This window comes from Crinia signifera, chromosome 7 (genome assembly GCF_055691185.1).
Source record: "Crinia signifera chromosome 7, ASM5569118v1, whole genome shotgun sequence".
In the NCBI taxonomy this organism is placed as follows: Eukaryota; Metazoa; Chordata; class Amphibia; order Anura; family Myobatrachidae; genus Crinia; species Crinia signifera.
Window position 1 is genome coordinate 152865216 of NC_139223.1, and position 25511 is coordinate 152890726.

The following is a 25511-nucleotide window of genomic DNA, read 5'->3' on the forward strand; positions in this document are numbered from 1 at the left end:
AACCCATAATGGATAGGTGAGCATGAAAACGCTCCCTGTCCTTCCTGGAAGCAGCTAATTCTGCAGCCAATCCAGCCAACACATTTTGTAGTAAAGGCTCAGAAGAATCTGACTGAGAAGTCTGTGTCTGAGGCTCCACATCCTGTGTGTGCTTTGCCTGATAACAAGATTCACACAAAGAAACACCCTTTATATGCTGGGTGAACTGCTCCTTACAGGACTTACATGTAAAAACTTTAAGGGCAGCTTTGGAGGCAGCTTTTCCTGCCATACTGTCAGTGTATGAGATTAGTTATTTAGAATCACACACCCACACACACAGACACAGATAAACAAGAGTGCACAGATTATAAGCAACAGATACTATTCCTAAAACAGCGGAGCTGAGCTAGGATAGGGAGGGGGAGCCTTCCGCCCTTGTATCAGAGATTATGCACAATCTCTGCAAACTGTGCACAAAAATATTCCCCCAGTAACTTACAGACCTGCTCTGTAGTGTATAAGGGGGGGCGCTGGACTGCAGTGCGTGCGCTGGAGCGCGGTACACGATGTCCCTCAGTCAGCCTCGCGGTGTAACAGCAATGGCGCCGGCAGAGAGAGAGGAGAAAGAGAAAGGGCGGTACCAGGTGACATCACCTAAGCCCTCCCTCTCCCTCCGGCGCGTAGTTACACTAGAGCGGAGCGCTGTGTACAGCCTCCGCTCTAATACTGTCCCCGCTGACGCACGCCAAAATGGCGGCTGTCAGTACACTGGCTGCTGCATAGGAGAGAACGGGTGCGCCCGCCCGTCTCAGGCCACATTTCGGCGCACAGCGCCGCTTACCTGCAGCGATGCTGCCTTCTTTTCTGGAGTAGTGGCCAGGCCTTGGACCCGTAACGCGAGCCGCGTGCAGCTGCGGCGGGTCCCCGATGCGGTGGCACCGGTGGCCGGGTGCATGGAAGGCGCACTGCGGGCAGTGGCGACCAGCCCCCCTCCAGATCCCACGGAGCAGGCAGACCCTGCGGAGGGGTCTGTCTGTGATCAGCAGTCAAAAAATAAAAATATTTTCCAAAGAAAAAGAAAAATAAAAAGTAAAAAGACCTAACTCCCTGAGGAGTATAGGCCCAGAGAACCTACTCCTCCGGGCACTTTTTCTAAGACTGGGGTCTGGGCGGGGATAGAGGAGGGAGGAGCCTGCAGCAGTAAAGTTTTCTTAAAGTGCCACTCCTCCAGTACACCTACTCTATCCCCACATGTAATGACTGCAGTGGCTCCTGCTGCATGTAGGTGAAAAAAAAAAAAAAAACACAGAAACATCGTTGAATGGAGTGCTCATTTGTAAAAATTCTATGTTATTTGCGAGGTATGATTCCTGAGTATTCTAAGCATTAAGTTATAGTTGGAGGTGTGGGGGCTCTAGTTGGAGGAGAGCAGGGATGAGAGTGAGTAAGGAGGAATGAGGGGGTTAGGACAGAGGGGAAAGATAATGAAAGGAAAAGTGTGGTTAAGGAAAAAGGGCAAAGAGTCAGATATCTGAAGATTTAGGGGTCCAGAGGAGCTGTCGACGGTCAAAAGGGCAGTGTCATGGATATGGAGGCATTACAGGGTAGTCAACGGGGCTTCGGCTTGGAAGTGGGTTGTCCATGGTGACCATATTTTGATAAAGTTGAGGGAGGTATCATGCAAGATAGAGGTAATTTTTTCAATTTTATAGGTAGCCCAGGTAGAGTTGATGGCAGCAGTTATGGATGGAGGTGAGGGGGATTTCCAATGTGCAGCAATGAGGCATTTCGCCGCTCCTAGGATATGATTTATTAGTTTTTGAGTTGGTGGTGGGGTTTTAGGTAGTGGTCTAAGTAATAAAGAGTAAAACGGAGATGGGGGCATTTGAGTTCCCGTGACTTGTTTGATCAGCCTGTGGACCTCCTTCCAGAAAGTTTGAATGGAAGGGCAAGACCACCAAACATGCAGAAAAGCTCCCCTTTGGCCACACATTCTCCAACAAGAGTCGGGGGATGTGGGGAAGATAGTGTGCAGTCTGGTAGGGACCATGTACCATCGGAAGTAAATTTTATATGCGTTTTCCTTGATTCGTACCGATATGGAGCTCTTTGCTACAGCCATCCTAATTTTAGACCAAGTAGCTGGACTTAAGGTTTCTCCCGTTTCCCTTTCCCAGGCTAGTTCATGAGTCTCTTTTAGCTATTGATTATGAGATAAGAGTATTTGATAGATGGTGGATATGAGCTTTTTGGTTAGGTGAGCATTTCTGCAGAGAGATTCAAATGTTGTGCGAGAAAGGGAAGGGGCTGGTCGAGGGAGAGAGTTATAGAAGTGGCGAAGTTGAAGGTATTGATAGAATACATGGTTTGGGAGGGAAAATCTGGATTGCAGTGAAGCGAAATCAGGGAATGTTGATAGGGGAGCAATGTCTAGTGGGAAAAGAACATTGTGTCTTGTCCAGGACTGGAAGGACTTGTGATCCATCCCAGGGGTAAAAAATGGGTTATTCCAGATAGGGATCAGTAGGGGGTGGAGTGAACGTAGTTTGTAGGTCTTAGTGCTAAGGTCCCAAATGCGTAATGTATGTCGGGTAGTGGGGAGAAGAGATGCGGAGGGGGGGCGATCTGTAGGGGGAATCCACAGCAGAGTATACAGAGAGTAGTGCGCTATGCTGTTGGATTCAATGGATGTCCAAACCCTCTGTGTTGGAGGAGCATGCCAGAGAATGCTCGGGGCCAGGTGTACAGCACGGTAATATTTGATTAAATCCGGGAGTCCAAGCCCGCCTGAGGTGTGGTGGTTTTGAAGTAGTCTTAACCTAACTCTGGCCTTTTTCCCGGCCCAAATGAATTTGTTTATATCCCCCTGGAGTTGTTTTAGGAATTTGGTGGGTATAGGTATAGGCAGGGTTTGCCACAGGTAGAGTAGGCGGGGGAGAATAGTCATTTTCACTGCCGCCATGCGTCCGAACCAGGATATGAATTGTGTATTCCACGAGGAGAGATCTGATTTAATAGAGGCCAAGAGTCTAGGGAAGTTTGCAGAGTACAGATTTGAGTAATATTTAGTTAAATATATACCAAGGTATTTAAGTTTGCTATTTTGCCAGCGGAGGGGGAAAGCAGTTCGAAGAAGTGTTAGGTCAGCAGGATCGATGTTTATATCTAGGGCTTCAGATTTAGTGGTGTTTATTTTGTAGTTAGAAAATTTGCTGTATTGTTGGATCTCAGTTAGCAAGGTGGTAAGGGAGTGGAGGGGGTTAGTCAGAGTCAGTATAACGTAGTCAGCATAGAGAGCAATTTTGTGATCTGTGTGGCCTATTTTAATGCCTGATATGTTAGAGTTGAGGCGGATTCTAGTGGCGAGTGGTTCCATAATCAGGGCAAATAGTAAAGGCGACAACGGGCATCCCTGTCGAGTGCCATTCTTAATTAGAAAAGGCTCAGATATGAGGCCATTCACTAAGACAGATGCTGAGGGATTATTGTATAGGGAGAGAATGTTGTCTAGGAAGGGACCCTCGAAGCCCATATGGTGCAGGGTCTTCTGAATGAAGGGCCAGGCTACCCTGTCAAAGGCCTTCTCTGCGTCAAGTGCCACCACTAGAGTAGGCAAGGAGTTTTTATTGGCTAGGTGGATCAGATTGATAAGTCGTCTAGTATTGTCTGAGGCCTGACGGTTTGGTATGAAGCCAACTTGATCTGGGTGAATTAGGGTTGACAGAAGCGGAGCTAGTCGATTAGCTAAAACTTTAGCGAATAATTTAAGGTCGTTGTTCAATAGAGATATGGGTCTATAGTTACCCATTTCGGTAGGGTCTCTGTCAGCCTGCATCTTTTAAACCCATGCAGTTCCTCTTCCCTGTCTGGGTTTTCGCTCTCTACATTGGTGCTTCTAGCACAAGTCTGGTCTGCATATCAGTGCTGAACTACAGACTACACTGTGCTTGAAGCAACACAGCAGGGAGCAACACCCTAGGCACCACACCCCAAAAGGAAATGAATGGGCTTTGAAAAGGATGCTTTGAAAGATGCTGGGTGCTAGGATGAACACTAAGACTAAGGTTGGGATTTTTCTAACATCCGCCACCCATCTCCGCCGGCTACCGCATTCTTACTAATCACCTATGCACTAAAATATGTGATTAGTAACGCAAGTACCTTTGTTACACTGTGCCGTCCCTGGATTTCCGGGTCTGAGATCTGGGAGTCCCTGAGTGATTGCGTTGGCCGTGGGACATACTGGACATCCGTGTCGGTTCCCTCTGGCATTATTGCTAAGAGAAGCCTATAGGGTATCACCAGCAAAGCTGGCAATTCCCTCTGCAGCAGTGCCCTGGCAGAGGTGATTTACTGCATACAAATGTGCCGCTAAAACCCCGAAAACTGGGTTTTTATCGCATTTTTGGTTTAGAGCATCACGCCCTATCAACATACTGCAAGAGATCAAAGACTTTATAACCTGCATTAATAAAAATAGTTGAAACATCAAAAACTTGAATGGTTAGTAAATTCTTATATGCGATACAAAAGATTATATATTGATATATCTATCTATCGTTACAAGGTAAGTTCTTCAGACACCAGACTACCCAAATATGTAATTATTAGAAAAATACAGCTCAATCAGGGGTGTTTAAAAGACACACATAGCACATATATAAATCAAGGCTTACCTTGCCAGACACAGCTAGTAAAACATTCCGGATAAGGAGCAGCAGGCAGGGACTTCTATTCTGTACATTCTCAGCTTCCAGAGAAATGTCACAGCATAAACATTACCACACTTTCCATAATAAGAAATGAAAGCAACATCCTTTATAAAGCATATAGAAATGAGCGGTATGTATTATCTGCACAATATAATAATATGGCTGTGATGTCAGGTGATGTTTCCTGGGGGGGGATAATTTTTTAAACCACATGCTGAAATGTATTTTGTATTTCACTCTAAGGGGGGTATTCAATCTTCTGCCACTATTTCAGATGTGGGAAATAGCGGCAGCTTCCTATTTAATGCGGTCATTAACGACAGCATTGATGAGGGATCACGGCAGAACGGGCCCGACTTCAGAAGCGGTCAGGCCCGTTCTGCCGATAACGGCCGTGGATTGTCGTTATCCGGGCCGCAGATCGACAATCCACGGCCGGTTTCGCAGCCACGCCCCCTTTGCGCCGTCTGTCATTCTGCGGTCGATTTGACCACAAATGGGCATGGATCCCGGCTGCCGGCGGGGATCGACAGCCGTGATCCCACATTGAATACCCACTTAAGTCTCTATCTCTATCTTTTCAAAGCGACATTACAACCAGGAACCAACCTCATAAAAGTGTACAGGATAAATATAAGGGATGCTCAATCCATTGCAGCAGTCCAATCATTGGTGTTCTTAGTGCACTCAGTGGAGGAAGACAGTTTTGGGACTTTACCATATTGAGCCCATTCATTTCTGGAACATGGGACATCCTTGTGGCATGAAGCAAATGCATATGCCGCATATATTAATGCACTGTCCTGAAATTATTATGTGGATGCTTCAGCTAAACTTTTTATATTCTCCTGCTATTTTAACATCCTCATAATACTCCTTGTATAGTATTTTAACTTCCTCCTACTACCCCCTGTATACTGGCGATGCCCAGTATAACATGTATCAGTAGGTAATAAGAACCGGTTCGCCAAAAGTAAAAAACACACTAATGGAACTGGAACTGGAGCGCCAGCTGAAAATTTCTGCTTATGATACCATGGGAGTCAATTATTTCAGTGTGTGTGGAGGGGGGGTGGAGTAAGTGGAAGGATTTGGTTTCTTATTGAGCACCCATCAGCGCAATACCACAGGTTTTTTTTTTTTGGTGCCAATAATGCAGTTGTCAATTTCTACTTGCCACCTCACCAAGCTTTTCACAGATTTTCACATTCAACCTAATAGTATAGATCGGTGTAGCCGCTTTACACAGAACCATCAAATGGATTATCACGCCGGCTATAGGGCACAAGCGTGTACACAGAAACAACTGAAATCACCACCCATGTGCATAAGTCCACCCACACTGCATGTACAGACATATATTCACCTGTGGGCATTGTTTTGTTTTATCTCTGAAATGTTCAGAGTATTTGCCCTTATAAATATACTATGATACCCAAGTAAATGTGCCCACAACATAACATGGTAATACTAACTCAACAGCAGGAAGCTGTATGTGTTCCAGCATCACAAGCCGCCACCACACTGTAAAACAACACTGGCACATCTATGCTGATGAGGTCCTTTTGTGCAGGTATTTATCAACATACAAAACATAAACCGCACAGAACCAGCTGCAAGAGACAATTCCAGTTATCAAAAGATTAGTACCATCAACAGACAAAGTAGGTGGTGGTGCAGAGACACAGCTGCATTAGCAGTTCCAAGGCTTAAATCTTCCTAGGGTATAATGAAGACTGTCCATGAATGTGATCCCGCTTAATCCCTCTGAGGCAGACTTTGTCAGGTTTGCTACACGTATATGATTTCTTGCAGTATCCGGCCTGTGAGAAGATGCATTTATAATATCACAGGTTCAGTACTGCTCACCTATGGAACAACCAGTAATTCTAAGATAGACAACACAATTTTCTATGCCGATGGCCATTATATTTGTTTGTACCTTGCTGAGTTAGCGAGCAGAAATCAGTCCAAAAGTTGGGCTTTTGGTGTTTTTCACTTTCAAATTTAGTTGCAACATATAACGAGCAAGCAGCCCTTCTCTTGGCCAAATCACAAATTAGAACACAGCACACTAATTTGTGGAACACTGCAGCGCCATGTTGCCCATTTCTTATCAATGTGGTCAATTCAATTAAAAGCAATGTGAATAGCACCGGGAAGGAGGTCCCATAGCTATTCAATTGGCAACATACTAGTATGGAGATACCATTTCTCACAACCTAAGCCAGGTGCTAAATTGCGAGAACCGCCATTCTCTGACACAAGAGCCTGTCGCAACGCTGTCTTCAGGTGCAATTACTGGCATTTTCCAACTAGCGATGCGGACAATTAAATAGCTCTGGCACCTTCCTCCCGGTGCTATTCACAAGCTTTTAATGTAATCGAGTTTGCAGGATCCAACGGAACTATTGCCCCCATTTATCAATGATCATTTGTTCTAACGTTACCACTTGCCGAGGCTATTTACTAAACCGGCTGACTGGCTTACTGAGACATACGCAGTAGACAGAGCAGTTACAGGGTGACAGCAATAGAAATTGTAGCCGCTACTGTAGCGCTCCCTGCCTCCAGTATCGGTCCTCTGCCATTTGTGTTGCAAGAGGGAGCAAGCAGGACAGAGACAGCAGACTAGTTGGCTGGGTCCTACTTCCATCCCTGTCCCCCGCTGTCTGTTAATAAGCACCAGTTAGCACTAATTAAGACACATGAGCAGTTGGAGAGCTGAAATAAGGACAGTGAGCGGTAAGATACGATTACCATTTGTTTATAAATTCAATTGACATGCATATTAAGATTACTTAAGCCAGTACTATCCAAATGGCAAATAATGAAAATGTTTAAATATCAGTGAAAAAATAAAAAAAAGTTTGAAAAGGTTTTGATAAATGAGGCCACAGGTATTGAGGATTTATCTCCTGTGTATGATCTACAGAAGCAGAAGGCCTGCCTGTACGCTATTGCTATCTGCTGCAAACAGTGTTGTTCAGAGGCAGCACAAATGCATACATATATCCGGATCCACTACCAAACCTTCAGGAACTGGAAGAAGCATTTCAGGACACTCGGGCTGATATTCCACAAAAAGCATCCATGCCTAGGCGAATTCAGCCATAATAAGGGCAAAAGGCAGCCCAGAATAGAAGTACTTTCAATTACATATATACACTACATACATCATTAGTGCAATTTAACAACTTTAAATTAGAGGTCTTTGTTATTTAAAGAACTATAATAGAGGCGGTTAATAGGAGTATGTAAAAAGTGCAAGAAAGTAACAAAAACCCTCACACCGAGGGTGAAATATATCGAGGACTTTTATTCTTGTATTTTGTTTATTATTATTATATGTTTTAATATAGTCTTCAATGAATTTTTCCTCAAATATTACAAATAAATACAATTTTATATAAAGACGAACCAATCGGTTCAATTTTTTTTTTTTTTAGCGCTGTTCTTCTTTGTTTATTCACAACAATACAGGACTTACTATCCTTAGCAGCTGCTGGACATACCACTCTTGTTAAGTGCCTCAAGTACCTTCCCACCTAGTGGTTTGGTCCATTTTTTCTGTATGGGGCTTTATGCCTAACAAACAGAGCATGTATTCTAATGAACATCTGGGAATAGGTAAATTTTAAAGTAGGTAATGCCTACTTAGATTGGATGCTGCAATTTGTTTAGATCAGTGGTAGCCAACCCTAGCCCTCGAGAGCTACCAACAGTTCACATTTTCCAGACAACCTAGCTGCTGCACTCAATCACTGACACATTTTAAAAGATCCACAGATGGAGCTAATTAGCTCACTTGTGATTCTGTGAGGAGACCTGCAAAACATGCACTGTTGGTAACTCTCGAGAACTAGGGTTGGCTACCCCAGGTTTAGATGAACACATGGGACAAAGTGGTTTCTTTTACAGTGTGTAAAGGCCCATACACACTAGGCGGCTGAGCTGAAAGCAGCTTCATTTTGTCATTTGAGCTACTTTCAGCTTCAAAGCCGACCAGTGTGTATGGGTAGACGATGAGTGCTGGTGCGCACTCCCACATCATCGCCGGCAGCTGCCGGTATTAAAAATAAAAATAAATTTAAAAAATAAATACACTGAGCGATTTTCAGCACAGCTATTTCAGTGATCATCACAGTCCATACTAGAGATGTGCATATCCATATTTACCCAGCTCTCAAAACGGGATCTTATTGGCTATCCAGCTGTCACATGTTTTTGCTCCAAAACATGTGACAGCTGGATAGCCAATGACATGTGACAGTATATAGCCAATAAGATCCTGTTGTGAGATCCAGGTAAATCCGGATATGCACATCTCTAGTCCATGCACACCTGACAAAATCACTACTGGACGCAATATGAAAATCCCGCTGCTTACAAAAGTGGTACCTTGGTTACCAATCTTTGCAAAATCCAGAATCACATCCAGCATGTCTCAGGAAGGGTGGCGGTTAGTTTTTGCACCTGCCTGTTTATGGAGAATCTGCCGTTAGTGACTAAACATGTTTGCGAGTGCAACAATTCTTACACAAGTGGGAAGTCATCACCAAAAATACAGCTCTACCACAACTTATAGAATGGAACACAAATAATGCCAGTTTGCACAGAACTGTAGAAACAAAGCGCTAGAATATGATGGCAACGCTTGAACTCCCCAAAGTTCATCTTCGGCGCTCTATAAACTCAAATACTAAGTAGCCAGTAAAAGTCTGATACGCCTGTCACTGTACAGAGCAAACAGCTTCTGGATTTTTAATCTAGCACACAAAGGGTAATCACGGAATTCATAAACGACGATGGTTGGGATAAAGTTCTCACATCTGAACGCATTCTCTCCGCAGCCACCAAACCACTTCATAAAACAGCCGTGATTTATCGTAATGAAACCCTTTGTTCCAGTCTTGTTTTGTTAAGTCACAGTGCATTGTAACTGTGAATAAAGGACACCACACATCAGCATGTCTGCCAGGTTCTTTTTGTATCCATACTCTACCTCTTTCAGCGGAATCAATGCATTCCGTAAGGGGATAAAAAGCCAGCAGTACGCATAGGGATCTGTAAATCTTGCCAGGAACTGTGGACTCCCGTTGGGTCAATGTTTTGAATGGTAAACGACACACCCAGCAATTTAAGAGAATCAGACAGTTCCGTCTCCTCTGTGTATCCTGACACCACCCCTGGCTAAGAGCAATACATGCAACAGAGGCCAATTATTTCTTATGCTAACACAACTGCCATGTCAGTATCAAGATCAGCACAAGACATCCAATGTACATACTAAATAAATAAAATCTACAGGTGCTCGTACAGGGTAACGCGGGCTGCAGCGGCACAAATCTCTGTGCCGGTTCCACAACACTAATGCATTACAATCTTTAGCAATGGGAAGAGTTGGCATACAGCCATTCAGTAAAGAATGAATCAGTCTCATATTAAATGTAGTAATAGACAAGGAGTTTTATGAACTAAAAAAAAAAAAAAAAATGCTATTTGGGCTTCTGCACTGTTAACCCTCTGGCAACCAGAGGAGAATGTGACCTTCAGCAATCGAAAATATCAGATATTTGCCAAGAAGTATAATTAAACTGAGCACATTGTCAAGGGAAAACGACAGACCTGGGAGATCACCTTAGGTGCAGTAAACTGCATTATGAAACAGTAAGGAGGTGCTCATGTTGGTGCAAGGGTCTGTCCTGAGGAATGTGCTGCAGAGCAGATTTCCCCCAGCACATGCTTAGCATTCTTCCTTCTATATAGAAGGAAGAAAGCAACATACACACCTGCCTAGTCATCAGCTGGGAACAGCACCCTTCCGGTCTGCAAGAACTACACTGCAGCAGTAGTATCCAACACACAGCCCTGTGACTTCACAAGCATTAGAGTTACCGGGAAGGCACCCCTAATTCACAGGATGAATGAGAAGGGCAAAGGGTCAGCAGAGAACTCAGACATAATCACAACCAGCAGAGAACTGTCAGATCTCATCTGGATATGCAGCTTAAGAAATCATCACGGCTAATAACAGTGTGCAGAATTCAGTGGTGACCTTCATAATGGGGGCTGGAGTGCGCACACTGACTGCAAGGTAAAGTGTGGAGGGATCAGAAGAGGGCTGACAAAGCAGACATGCTGCAGAAATAGCTGCGTAAAACTTAATATACTGTGTATGGAAAACGAATAATCAGTTTGGTGTGTATGCTGTGGCTAGGCGTACAGTGCCATCACACAGGCTTGATTTAAGCAATCAAATCCAGACTAGCAGTTAGTGTAGACATAGGATGTTAAAAAGTAATTGCGTCAATTAACTACTTGTCTTTCTAGGCAACAGTACTTTACTTAACATCAGACTGGGCATAATGTTAGTACAAATGTGCAGATTCAATATTTTAATGCATCAAATGCCCTGAATGTAATAATCGCTGATTGACAGAGGTGCTAATGTCCCTTGTGCAAGATATGTGTCAAACAAATGCTCAGAGATAAAAGTGTGCTTAGCCCAACATACACAGTTAAGTGTGGCCAGAGGGAGGTGCCTGCCTGGTACCACAAGCAATGGCAGGAAGTAGATGTAAGTGTAACACATACAGTAGGTAAGTGCCGCTTAAGTACAGTAGAATAGTGTCTGGTGCATACATTGATTCAGGAAGGGGATTGGAGTAAGGGTGGCCAGTAGAGGGTGTATGCCCAGAAGCCAGGTAAGTGTGCCCATCGGTGGGGCACATGCACTAGGTAAACCAAGAGATAGGTGTACTTCACAAAAACATGCAAGGCACTTTCACAGAATGCAAGTATGCCTGTTAGTAGTGTGCCATGTGACACATGCATAGGAATTGCATGGAAGGCAGGTATGTGTCCACTTAGAACATGACTGTTAGATAAGTAAGCCAGCAAGGTAAGTGTACTCATAAGCCATGCATGGGAGTGTGCACTGCAAGCACATCTTGGGTGATAAAGATGCCAGGTAGCTAAGTGTGCCCACTAAGCAGAAGTAAGGTTAGTGTACTGATAAGCACATTCCCAGGTGGTAGGCATGTCATGTAAGTAAGTGTGCCCTGCAATCACATGCCCAGTTGGTAGGCATGTTAGGTAGGTAAGTGAGCCCTGTAATCACATTCCCAGTTGGTAGGCATGTCAGGTAAGTATGTGTGCCCTGCAATCACATGCCCAGTTGGTAGGCAAGTCCGGTGGATAAGTGTGCACAGTAAGCACATGCCCAGTTGGTAGTAATGTCAGGTAGATAAGTGAGCCTACAGAAGTAAGGTTAGTGTACTGATAAGCACATTCCTAGGTGGTAGGCATGTCATGTAAGTAAGTGTGCCCTGCAGTCACATGCCCGGATGGTAGCCATGTCAGTTAGGTATGTGCCCTGCAATCACATGTTCAGTTGGTAGGAATGTCAGGTAGGTAAGTGTGCCCTGCAGTCACATGCCAGTTGGTAGGCATGTCAGGTAGGTAAGTGTGCCCTGCAGTCACATGCCCAGTTGGTAGGCATGTCAGGTAGGTATGTGTGCCCTGCAGTCACATGCCCAGTTGGTAGGAATGTCAGGTAGGTATGTGTGCCTTGCAATCACATCTCCAGTTAGTAGTAATGTCAGGTAGGTAAGTGTGCCCTGCAATCACATCTCCAGTTGGTAGGCAATTCTAGTAGGTAAGTGTGCCCTGCAATCACATCCCCAGTTGGTAGGCACGTCGGGCAGGTAAGTAAGCATGGTATGCACATGCCAGGTAGGGTGCGTGCCCTATGCTCCCGGACAGCACGCTGGTGCAGTGTGACTTCTAGGAATGAGTTGTGCAGTGCGAGCGCGGCTCCCGGGACAGAGCAGTCTGCAGCAGCCACAAGGCAGAGGGGCGGGAGACGGCTCTATGACCCGCACACTGCGATCCCGGTGTGCAGGGAAACAGCCAGAGAAGAAGCGAATAACCGGCGCACTCACCTGCCGGCTCAAGTCTCCCCGGGCTCCGGATTCCGCAGCCTCATGGGTGTCCCCAGGCACCGGCGGCAGCCCCGCTTACCCCGTATCCATGATGCGGGAGCTGAGTACCCTGCTCCGAGCGGCAGCACACGGAGCAGCAGCAGCAGCGGCGCCGGCTCCCCCCAGCATGTGACGTCACGGCGCAGCCGCTCTCTGCCCAGGCCGCCATTGGAGGAGGCGGAATCCCATTGGAAACCCCCCTCCATCCAAACCCGCCAACCAGGTGCGCGCCGCCCGTTGTCATGGCTACAGTACCGATGCTGTTGTATCGGAGTAGGCAGGACCTCGTGTGCACGGACTGGATATTTATCCTGCGTCGCCGTCTATCGCGACAGAAGATATCGTTACAGAGATTCCAACTCTCTCCTGCACGACAATATCCCGAGGGTCTCCACGGAGAAAGCAAGTATGTATCCTCTTAATCAAATGTGATACCTGCTTCATTTCCGGTGTATATCGCGACAGAATGAAGCGAAGCTAGTGTTGGAGGAGATATTGGGATCATGGGCTAATCGCAGAAGTCTTGTCCTCTAAAAACATTATTTATTTATTATTATTATTATTATTGTTCTTGTTATTGTTGTTAGTTTAGTAACTACACAACAGTCACAGTACAGGGAACATGGGCCCTCATTCTAGTTTGCTCGTTCCCTTGCGCGTTCGCACACGGAAGCGATGTTCAGTGACTGCGCATGCATATAAACATTTATGCGCATGTGCAGCTGCATTGTGCGAGTGGGCATGGCTAATTGATTATTTGCGCAGGGACCATTGAATGATTTTGCCCCCGTACGCAAGGCTGCGAATGGTTGTTTAGGCTAAATATTAATTCGCATGTCTGCGGGGAAATCGGGGTGCGAGGGGGGGCAGGAGTTTGTTCGTGCGGGCGGTGTGTAAAGGCCAGTATTCTCCAGTAAGAACACTGGCGGCGACAGACTAATAACCACCGTGCAAGTTATTGATCGGCGGGAGATATCGCCGCGTGGGGCCATGCATCTACATCGCTATGGCACCTCCACACACACACAGCGATGTAGTGGCATTTTCTGAGTGCAGGTAAGTCTAGATGGGCGCAGGGATATTGGAGCTGCTGATTACATCGGTGTCCATCCATTTCAATGACCACACCCTCATGTATTTTTCGAAGGCACTCCCAGAAAACTATGGGGTGACACCTACAGATGCCGGACGGCAATCATCTTGCAAACAGCCACAGGAGGACCTTACACATGCCCACAGAGTACCATGCACATGTGTGGTCTATTGATAATCGCCAGAGCAATGAATTCACAGCTCAGCGAATAGGCCTCAATCCAGCCCCCTGTCAGATATCTCCACTTCTGTCTTGGTATAGCAACTTTTAAATACTGTATACTGTATGTGAATGGTATTATTAGCTGCTTTCTATAAGGGCTATAACAATACTTCTCTCTGATGCTACTGTAGAAATGTCTCTTCCTCTTCAGTCTCTCATCATTTGATAGTCTCCTGACTCTAAGGTGTCACCTGATATTCCCATGGGGGAGTTGAGGATATAAAAGTTCTTTGTTTCTGATGGAGGGACGAGCGTCTTAAATTACTTCTAGACTGTAGTGTCATGTGACACTTTACAACAGGGTAATATCAGCGTGAGAGGCATCGCGTGCACATCAATGGTGATGTCATGACTGTTAAATTATAATGGATTATTTCTGTTCTATTTAGTTATAGTTGTGGTTCAGGAAGGCCTGTGGTTCAGGTAGGCCTGTTATGCTATTAAGAATGTAGAGTTATTTGCCACAGAACTCAGCATGGATCGCTAGTCAGAAAATCTGCAGTAGACTGCGAGGAGAAAGACGCCGCTAAATGTGAAAGTAAAAATCCAACATGCGAAATTGCGAATTAATTGTAAATGGGTTACTAACCATAGGGTAGATGTATTAAGCTTGGAGAAGAGATAAAGTGGAGATAAACTGAAAGGATAATAAAGCACCAGCCAATGAACTGTGTTTGAAAATGACAGTTGGGTATTGCATGGCTGGTACTTTATCTCCTTTTACCTTATCTCAACTTTATCTCTTCTCCAGGCTTAACACATCTGCCCCATGATCCATTCACAAATCTTTCCGAAATGAAACATCGAAGAGACTTTGCTGTCTGTTCAAATTGTAAGTAGGTCTGAGTCTTCCACTAATCTGAGACTGACACAGACTGAATGTGGCCAGCGCTGACGTCAGAGACCCTCCTCAAAAGCACCTGGGTACGCCTGCCTTTTTTCAAACACACCCAGAAAACAGCCAGTTTCTGCACCAAAACACCGGCTTCCTGTCAGTCAATCTTTGGCTCCATTGCGTTTACAATCCATATACATTTTGGCCCGCTAAATCCCCTCGCTCAGTTGTTCAATAATTGCTTTATTTGAAATTCTCTCATTAGCAAACCATGCTGAATCAGGCCCACAGTATGGTTTATAAATAACATTTATACTTTATTTATACTTTATTGTATTATTCATTATCTATTTCTTAAGGTGGGTACACACGGTCGACATGCCGTGCGATGCGAGTCCCGATGCGATCTGATCGCATCGGGACTCACATCGCACGGCATGAAGGAGAGAAGAGGAGAAGACAGTACCTGTCACCAGGTGCTGGGCAGGGGCACAGTTGGCAGGGTGCTGCGACACCCGGGGCCGCGACACAGCAACAGCTTCACCCCCCCCCCCCCATGCATACATCAGAGGCCACACCCCCCACCCTCTTCTATACGGCGGACTTCTGGGTCACTGCGCATCAGCCCTGCAGCCCCAGGAGAAGCCCCTCTGGCCGCCGGAGCTATGTAAGTATAAGGCACAAAGACTATATAGTGCAGATCTGCACTATATAGTCTTGCCTGCCCCCACTATGTCGCTGCCGATTTGTGCTCACTCGGGAGCACGCATCGGCCGCGCATCGGGCTCGCAAGCCCTGAAAAGTACACAATCGGCATGCGATATGGCTTCCGATGTGCACTATATCGGCAACATCGGAAGCCATATCGCACCGTGTGTACACACCATTAGGCTGAGCATTCATTATATTACTGTACTTTACAAATAAGCATGATCAGTGTGTTTTAAAAACATAAAGGCAATGGAAATTTAATTGTCCTATGTAGGCGCAGAGATGAAAAATTTAGAAGCCAATTACAGACATGTACATCGTTAAACAATATGCAACATTTAAGAACAAGTTACCATGTATAATGCATCATGGAACAGCCCAAAAAAGTATGAAATATACAGTGATACACAGTAAACTCCTCCATCTAGTGGTTCCCTTATGTGGTCTTCAAGGCACACAAAGGTCGGTTTTAAGCTCCGTACACACGGGGGAGATATATTGCTCAGCCATATATTGCTAGCAATATATGGCTGAGCCGCCATATATTGCTCAGTTTCTCCTTTTTATCAGCGACCAGAGATGGTCGCTGATGAAAGGGAACCTCTACCGGCGGTGCCGCTGAGGTAATCAGCTGGTCGCAGGAGCAAGCTCCTGCGACCAGCCATTAGAACCGGGCTGAAAACGGGAGCGCGCACCCGGCGATTTATCGCCGGGGCACACTCCCATCACTGGCAATATGGTCGCCTGCGACCATATTCCCAGCGACTTCAGCCCCTATCGCCCCCGTGTTTACACAGCTTTAAGGATATCCATGGTAAGAGTACCTCAGTCAGTTTCAATATACCATCTGTGCTGTGCACAAGCAAGGATTTTCCTAAAACCTGGACTGGTTGGGTAACTTGAGGACCGCTTTTGGGAACCAATGCCCTAGTCAGCTCAGATCCAATGCTGTGGGGGGAATTTACTAAGATGTGTATTCTACTTCACATGTGATGTTGCTATGGGCAAAGCAGAAGCTACTTATTTATTTAGCACCCTCTAGAAAATAGTGGACAGGATCTGATTGGTTGCCCATAGCAACATCACGTGTGAAGTAGAATACACATCTTAGTAAATTCCCCCCCACAGCATTGGATCTGAGCTGACTAGGGTATTGGTTCCCAAAAGCGGTCCTCAAGTTACCCAGTTTCTAATGGTTATTCAATTATGCAACAATTTATTAGTTCATGAATAAATGGGATTACTAATTTGTATCTCCTTCAGAAGAAAGACAAAATGAGATACAAGATAAATTGTGGAGTGACACATGGGAATGTAAGTATAGTTCTGTCCCAGTTACAGACAGAACTGGGTTAATGTCAGTCAGAGAGAAATCAGATGTAACTGGTTCACATGTTTCAGACAATGTTTCTGTCTTCCTCTGATTTCTTTCAGTACTGACATAAGGATTTCCAAGTCTCCACAAAGCTTTTTCAAAAACTGCAGCGCTGTCTATAGTATGTGTGTGATCCTTCTGCCTGTATAGAGCTGCTGAAATGGGCTGATTTGCTTAGAGAAAGGGAAAATTGCCAAATCAATTTCTCACTAGCAAAGTCTGCAAATAAAGTGAGGTGTAATTCACTGCGGGTACACATACGATAGGAGGTCCTGCATTCATCAGTCAGGCAACATGCACTGCAAGTGCACATATGTACAACAGGAGGTCCTGCATTTATCAGTCAGGCTACATGCACTGCAAGTGCACATACATACAACAGGAAGTCCTGCATTCATCAGTCAGGCAACATGCACTGCAGGTGCACATACATACAACAGGAGGTCCTGCATTCATCAGTCAGGCTACATGCACTGCAGGTGCACATATGTACAACAGGAGGTCCTGCATTCATCAGTCAGGCAACATGCACTGCAGGTGCACATACATACAACAGGAGGTCCTGCATTCATCAGTCAGGCAACATGCACTGCAGGTGCACATACATACAACAGGAGGTCCTGCATTCATCAGTCAGGCTACATGCACTGCAGGTGCACATATGTACAACAGGAGGTCCTGCATTCATCAGTCAGGCAACATGCACTGCAGGTGCACATACATACAACAGGAGGTCCTGCATTCATCAATCAGGCAACATTCACTGCGGGTGCACATACATACATACATACAACAGGAAGTCCTGCATTCATCAGTCAGGCAACATGCACTGCAGGTGCACATACGTACAACAGGAGGTCCTGCATTCATCAGTCAAGCAGCATTCACTGCAAGTGCACATACATACAACAGGAGGTCCTGCATTCATCAATCAGGCAACATTCACTGCAGGTGCACATATATACAACAGGAGGTCCTGCATTCATCACTCAGGCAACATTCACTGCGGGTGCACATACATACAACAGGAAGTCCTGCATTCATCAGTCAGGCAACATGCACTGCAGGTGCACATACGTACAACAGGAGGTCCTGCATTCATCAGTCAAGCAGCATTCACTGCGAGTGCACATACATACAACAGGAGGTCCTGCATTCGTCAGTCAGGCAACATTCACTGCAGGTGCACATACATACAACAGGAAGTCCTGCAATCATCAGTCAGGCAACATGCACTGCAGGTGCACATACATACAACAGGAGGTCCTGCATTCGTCAGTCAGGCAACATTCACTGCAGGTGCACATACATACAACAGAAAGTCCTGCATTCATCAGTCAGGCAACATTCACTGCAGGTGCACATATGTACAACAGGAGGTCCTGCATTCATCAGTCAGGCAACATGCTCTGCCGGTGCACATACATACAACAGAAGTCCTGCATTCATCAGTCAGGCAACATTCACTGCAGGTGCACATACATACAACAGGAAGTCCTACATTCATCAGTCAGGCAACATGCACTGCAGGTGCACATACATACAACAGGAAGTCCTGCAATCATCAGTCAGGCAACATGCACTGCAGGTGCACATACATACAACAGGAAGTCCTGCAATCATCAGTCAGGCAACATTCACTGCAGGTGCACATACACACAACAGGAGGTCCTGCATTCATCAGTCAGGCAACATTCACTGCGGGTGCACATACATACAACAGGAAGTCCTGCATTCATCAGTCAGGCAACATTCACTGAGGGTGCACATATGTACAACAGGAAGTCCTGCATTCATCAGTCAGGCAACATTCACTGCGGGTGCACATACATACAACAGGAGGTCCTGCATTCATCAGTCAGGCAACATGCACTGCAGGTGCACATATATACAACAGGAAGTCCTGTATTCATCAGTCAGGCAGCATTCACTGCGGGTGCACATACATACTACAGGAGGTCCTGCATTCATCAGTCAGGCAACATTCACTGCAGGTGCACATATATACAACAGGAAGTCCTGCATTCATCAGTCAGGCTACATGAACTGCAGGTGCACATATATACAACAGGAAGTCCTGCATTCATCAGTCAGGCAACATTCACTGCAGGTGCACATATGTACAACAGGAGGTCCTGCATTCATCAGTCAGGCAACATGCTCTGCCGGTGCACATACATACAACAGAAGTCCTGCATTCATCAGTCAGGCAACATGCACTGCAGGTGCACATACATACAACAGGAAGTCCTGCAATCATCAGTCAGGCAACATTCACTGCAGGTGCACATACACACAACAGGAGGTCCTGCATTCATCAGTCAGGCAACATTCACTGCGGGTGCACATACATACAACAGGAAGTCCTGCATTCATCAGTCAGGCAACATTCACTGCGGGTGCACATATGTACAACAGGAAGTCCTGCATTCATCAGTCAGGCAACATTCACTGCGGGTGCACATACATACAACAGGAAGTCCTGCATTCATCAGTCAGGCAACATTCACTGCGGGTGCACATACATACAACAGGAGGTCCTGCATTCATCAGTCAGGCAACATGCAATGCCGGTGCACATACATACAACAGGAAGTCCTGCATTCATCAGTCAGGCAACATGCAATGCCGGTGCACATACATACAACAGGAAGTCCTGTATTCATCAGTCAGGCAACATTCACTGCAGGTGCACATACATACAACAGGAAGTCCTGCATTCATCAGTCAGGCAACATGCACTGCAGGTGCACATACATACAACAGGAAGTCCTGCATTCATCAGTCAGGCTACATGAACTTCAGGTGCACATACATACAACAGGAGGTCCTGCATTCATCAGTCAGGCAACATTCACTGCGGGTGCACATACATACAACAGGAGGTCCTGCATTCATCAGTCAGGCAACATTCACTGCGGGTGCACATACATACAACAGGAAGTCCTGCATTCATCAGTCAGGCAACATGCAATGCCGGTGCACATACATACAACAGGAAGTCCTGTATTCATCAGTCAGGCAACATTCACTGCGGGTGCACATACATACAACAGGAGGTCCTGCATTCATCAGTCAGGCAACATGCACTGCAGGTGCACATACATACAACAGGAAGTCCTGCATTCATCAGTCAGGCAACATGCACTGCAGGTGCACATACATACAACAGGAAGTCCTGCATTCATCAGTCAGGCAACATGCACTGCGGGTGCAGATATATACAACAGGAGGTCCTGCATTCATCAGTCAGGCAACATTCACTGCGGGTGCACATATGTACAACAGGAGGTCCTGCATTCGTCAGTCAGGCAGCATTCACTGCGGGTGCACATACATACAACAGGAGGTCCTGCATTCATCAGTCAGGCAGCATTCACTGCGGGTGCACATACATACAACAGGAGGTCCTGCATTCGTCAGTCAGGCAACATTCACTGCGGGTGCACATATGTACAACAGGAGGTCCTGCATTCGTCAGTCAGGCAACATTCACTGCGGGTGCACATACATACAACAGGAGGTCCTGCATTCGTCAGTCAGGCAACATTCACTGCGGGCGCACATACATACAACAGGAGGTCCTGCATTCATCAGTCAGGCAACATGCACTGCAGGTGCACATATGTACAACAGGAAGTCCTGCATTCGTCAGTCAGGTGACATTCACTGCAATGATTTTTTGTACATACATACAACAGGAGGTCCTGCATTCATCATTCCGGCAACATTCACTGCAGGTGCATATACATACAACAGGATGCCCTGTATTCATCAGTCAGGTGACATTCACTGCATGTGCACATATGTTACTAGATTGTAAGCTCCTCCGAGTAGGGCCCTCTTCCCTCCTGTTGTCAAAGCCCACTTCTCTTCACATTTCACTCACAGCTCTCCTTTACTCCAACACTCAGTGACCATCTTCGTCTGCATACTCCTCTCCATCATTGGCCTCAAGCCTCTAGTTGTATGTTGATTGAGTCCTCACTACTTATATCCAAGCTGTAATGTGTATTGATCTGTGGCGCTCTTTATTTGTACTGTATTTTTGTTATTTATTCAATGTTATGCCAAGTTTTGTTTCCCTGTATTGTTCCTTTGTACGGCGCTGCGAAACACTTGTGGCGCCTTATAAATAAAATTATAATAATAATAATATGTACATCAGGATTCCATATACCCTCCAACATCTGAAGAGTAAAAACCTGTACAAATTCGTAAAGGGGGTGTGGCCATGGTTAAAGGGGGCATGGTTGAACTTCGATTATTGATTAATAATGTGCAGAGGCGGGCAGCTGACATCTGAGGATCACTGATAATTGTGAAAGTGCACAGGGGATCACTTATGCAATCTCTGCTGAATCAGGCCCTTGCTCATCAGTCTTCTCTATTGCTAAACAGCAATTTGCAAAAGAACCAGTCATTAGTCCCCTGCATTACAAAACAGCCTTCGGTATTGCTACCACTGTGCACAGTACCCCTCTGCAGGCTGCTACAGTTGTACGAGGCATTTCTGTATAGATGTGCGCAAATGCCCTGTGACACTGCACGCTTCAGCTCTGCAAAAATATAGAAATGCCGCAGCCATTCCTGTACAATGATGTTACCATTAGTAGCAAAGTGGTTGGCCTGAGCAACCCTATGGATGCCCAGCATGGCCATCATTTTTAAGATGCCAAAGCCATTTTAACTGCATATGGGATCGCAGTCATGACACACCAGCATCTGATTCGCCACTCCCCGTTACCAGCCACAAACATTCCCTGACTGCCAATAAATCCCCTCCGTCACCGCTATTGCAAGACTATTGTGGCACATGCTTGTCTACTGCAGAGCCGGCCTTAGGCATAGGCAAACTAGGCAATTGCCTAGGGCATTTTGGATTGCCTAGGGGCATCAGCAGATTCTACTGATTAAAATGATATGCAGCATGCCTATATTCTGTGTGTGAGTGAGGCTGCATCTGCATATGAAATAGTGTATTCATGGAAATTACTGTAACGTAGCATTCCGTATGCAGGTACAGCCACAGTCGCACACAGAATATAGGCATGCCGCATATCATTTTAATCATCAGAAGCTCCTTGTGTGTGCTGGTCATAACAATGCAAATAAGATGAATTTTCAGCAACAAATGCACCCAACGTTAGCAGAACTGGCCAGGAGCTGCATGGCTTATTGAGTCAAGATGTATGAGGAAACATCTGTATCCAAGCAGAGGCAGAGGTCACAGTGTTAGCGGCTGTGCGAGTGCTGTCTGCGGGTGGGTTGGTTGTGCAATAGTGTTCGGCATATGTGTAAGGGGCATTATATGTGTGTCATGTATAAATGCATTAATAATGTGCGACATATGTGTAACAGGCATTATGTGTGTCATGTGTATACGGGCATTAATAATGTGCAACATATGTGTAATGGAAATTATGTGTGTCATGTGTAAAAGGGCATTAATAATGTGCAACATATGTGTAAGGGGCATTATGTGTGTCATTATGTGTATGAAGGGCATTAATAAAGGTTGGCATAATGTGTAAGGGGCATTATGGTTATAAGGACATTAATAATGTGTGTCATGTGTAAGGGGCATTACTGTGTGGTATTATCAGGGGTGCCGAGAGAAAGGGGTAGGGGGGTACAAATTACCCAGGCCACAGTCTGATGGAAGGGCCCAGTGGGGCCCCGGGCCCCCTCCCCTTAAGTGACAGCAGCTGCAGCTCTTCTCCTCTGCCCAGCACACACTGCTTTGTGCTGGGTTTCAGTGTGGCCATGGAGGTGCTTAAAATACATTATTTTTTTCTAAGGGTATAATGTGAATAATGTGAGGAGTAATGTACATAAGGTAAAGTGGTACTACTGTGTGATGTAACGTGAATAAGAGACACCATCGCATGATATAATGTGAATAAAGTGGCACTACTGTGTGGCATAATTTGAATTGGGGGTACTATTGGGTGGCCATGCCCCTTCCCAGCAAGAACACACCCCTGTTTGGGCTGCGCACCGAATGTGTGCACTGTTTCTATTTAAAATATTGCGGGTAGGAGCACCAAAATGACTGCTATGATGAGGGTTGATGGTGCTGGGAAAGGGGAGCAGGGTCAGAGGCGGAACTAGTGGCGGTGCTAGGGGGCACCAGCCAAAATCTTGCCTAGGGCTTCATTTAGGCTAGGGCCGGCTCTGGTCTACTGCATATAACATTACATTAAACTCTGAATCAGGCCCTCAGTTCTAACATCTTCAGATGACTTTCATTAGTGCAGTCCGCCTCTAATTGAGGGCAGTATCAGGCCTGGTTAATGAGGGGAGAGGGGGGGTGTTTGTGGCCAAATTAAAGCATGGTGCTGTGTGTGTGTGTGTGTGTGTGTGTGTGTGTGTGTGTGTGCGGGGGGGGGGGGGGGTACTGGGGGCTGCACAGCCAGTGACAGATCTGAAATGGGGGGATGCTTGATTACTGTGACCACTCCCACCCCCTATCATGCAGAGAGAGAGAGGACTAACAGCTGCAGCCTTCTGGGACCCTCCGCTGTCCATCACACCGCAGTTTGTGCTGCAATTTTGAAGAGAGTCAGCAGTCTCCTCTCTCCCTGTCTGATGTGCCCCTGCCTGTTACAGGGAGGGGGCAGCACTTCTCTTGTGTGTAGAAGCCAGGGCCTATATTGTCAACAGCCAACCTCCAAAGTACTAACCCTGGTTATCTTGATAGCCTCCTCTCCTCAGTATATCAATCCATACTTGTACAAGTACCTGCATCAGATTCCCAAGCTTAATAGGGTTCCGTCCCAAGGACGGAACCCTGTCGGGGTCCCTCAGGGCTCCGTCCTTGGCCCCCTTCTGTTCTCTCTGTACACCTCCTCTCTGGGTGCACTCATTAACTCCTTTGGCTTCCAATATCACCTCTATGCGGATGACACCCAAATCTACCTCTCCTCTCCTGATCTGTCCCCCACTGTTTTCTCTCAAGTTTCCAACTGCCTCTCTGCCATCTCCACCTGGATGTCTGAGCGATTTCTGAAGCTGAATATGGACAAAACCGAACTTATTATCTTTCCCCCACCCAGAGCTATGGCCCCTTCTAATATCTCTATCACTGTTAACAACACCAAAATCTCCCCCGTTCCCCAACTCCGCTGCCTGGGTGTCACTCTTGACTCCTCCCTCTCCTTTGCACCACACATCCAAGCCCTGGCCCATTCTTGCCGGTTCCAGTTACGCAACATTGCTCGCATCAGGCCCTTTCTCTCACAGAGTGCAACTAAGCTGATCATCCACTCACTGGTCATCTCACGGCTCGACTACTGCAATGTTCTCCTCACCGGCCTCGCTCAATCCCAACTGGATCCTCTCCAATCTGTCCTCAATTCTGCAGCCAGGCTTATCTTCCTCTCCCGCCGCTCTAATTCTGCCACTCCCCTTCAACAAAATCTGCACTGGCTTCCATTCCCCTACAGAATCCTCTTCAAACACCTCACACTCACATACAGGGCCATCTCTAATTCCATTACTCCATATATCTCTAACCTCATCTCCATTCATACACCCTCCCGCCCTCTACGGTTGGCTGACGACTGTCGTCTCTCCTCCACCCTCATCACTGCTTCCCATGCTAGAGTACAGGACTTTGCCCGTGCTGCACCCCTTCAGTGGAACGCACTCCCTCGCACCATTAGACTCTCCCCGACCTTCCAAAGCTTCAAACGGGCACTGAAAACTCACCTATTCATCAAAGCATACCCTTGCACTGCATAAACCAGCTGGTTCTCTGACCCCTTGCCTTTTTACATCCTGCTATCTAACCACCACCCACTCACGTGCACCTCTTGTAATCTGTCTGTCTCCCCTTCCTACTAGATTGTAAGCTCCTCTGAGCAGGGCCCTCTTCCCTCCTGTTGTCAAAGCCCACTTCTCTTCACATTTCACTCACAGCTCTCCTATACTCCAACACTCAGTGACCATCTTTGTCTGCATACTCATCTCCATCATTGGCCTCAAGCCTCTAGTTGTATGTTCATTGAGTCCTCACTACTTACATTTAAGCTGTAATGTGTATTGATCTGTGGCGCTCTTTATTTGTACTGTATTTTTGTTATTTATTCAATGTTATGCCAAGCTTTGTCTCCCTGTATTGTTCCTTTGTACGGCACTGCGAAACACTTGTGGGGCCTTATAAATAAAATTATAATAATAATAATAATAATAATACACACTCCGGCAAATGTAGCTATCTCCAGGGTTTCTGATCCGTATCCGCAAAACCTCAGTGGAACTCCCAGAAAGTAGCATCATTGCCACTTGTAAAAGTTCATACCAATTGTCATTAACTGGCAATGTGACAATTTTTTATCACCACTTGATTTTATTATATACACTTCAGCATTAAAAAAGTATTATAACCACCCCTTTCTCTCTATTTATTACTAGTAGTTGTGCCTGGCATTGCCCGGATCTTTTTTTTTTACGGTAAAAATTCAATTTCTAATAAAATTGACTTTCAATTAAGTAATTTACTGAATTAATGTACCCAAAAAGGTGTTTACAGACAGAGAATCATTTAGGCTATTGTTTGTACATACTCTATGTGAAACATATTGTATCAGAT

The 25511-nt window shown here is 45.9% G+C and overlaps 2 protein-coding genes across 7 annotated transcripts in view; one reads left to right on the forward strand and one right to left on the reverse strand.

The window, feature by feature from the left end:
* PKP4 (plakophilin 4) overlaps positions 1 to 12826 on the reverse strand; it is a 247002-nt gene extending 234176 nt beyond the window's left edge. For 4 of the 6 annotated variants that reach the window (XM_083154007.1, XM_083154009.1, XM_083154011.1 and 1 more), the window contains exon 1: positions 12641 to 12825. The gene's annotated coding sequence lies outside the window, so the exon portion shown is untranslated. Of the gene's footprint in view, positions 1 to 12640 lie in introns of all 6 variants that reach the window. The other 2 variants (XM_083154013.1, XM_083154010.1) reach the window with 1 other exon arrangement.
* CCDC148 (coiled-coil domain containing 148) overlaps positions 12760 to 25511 on the forward strand; it is a 171977-nt gene continuing 159225 nt past the window's right edge. The window contains exon 1 of the mRNA XM_083154014.1: positions 12760 to 13085. Within this exon, the coding sequence (XP_083010140.1) occupies positions 12922 to 13085 (164 nt within the window). The 5' untranslated portion in view covers positions 12760 to 12921. The remainder of the gene's footprint in view (positions 13086 to 25511) is intronic.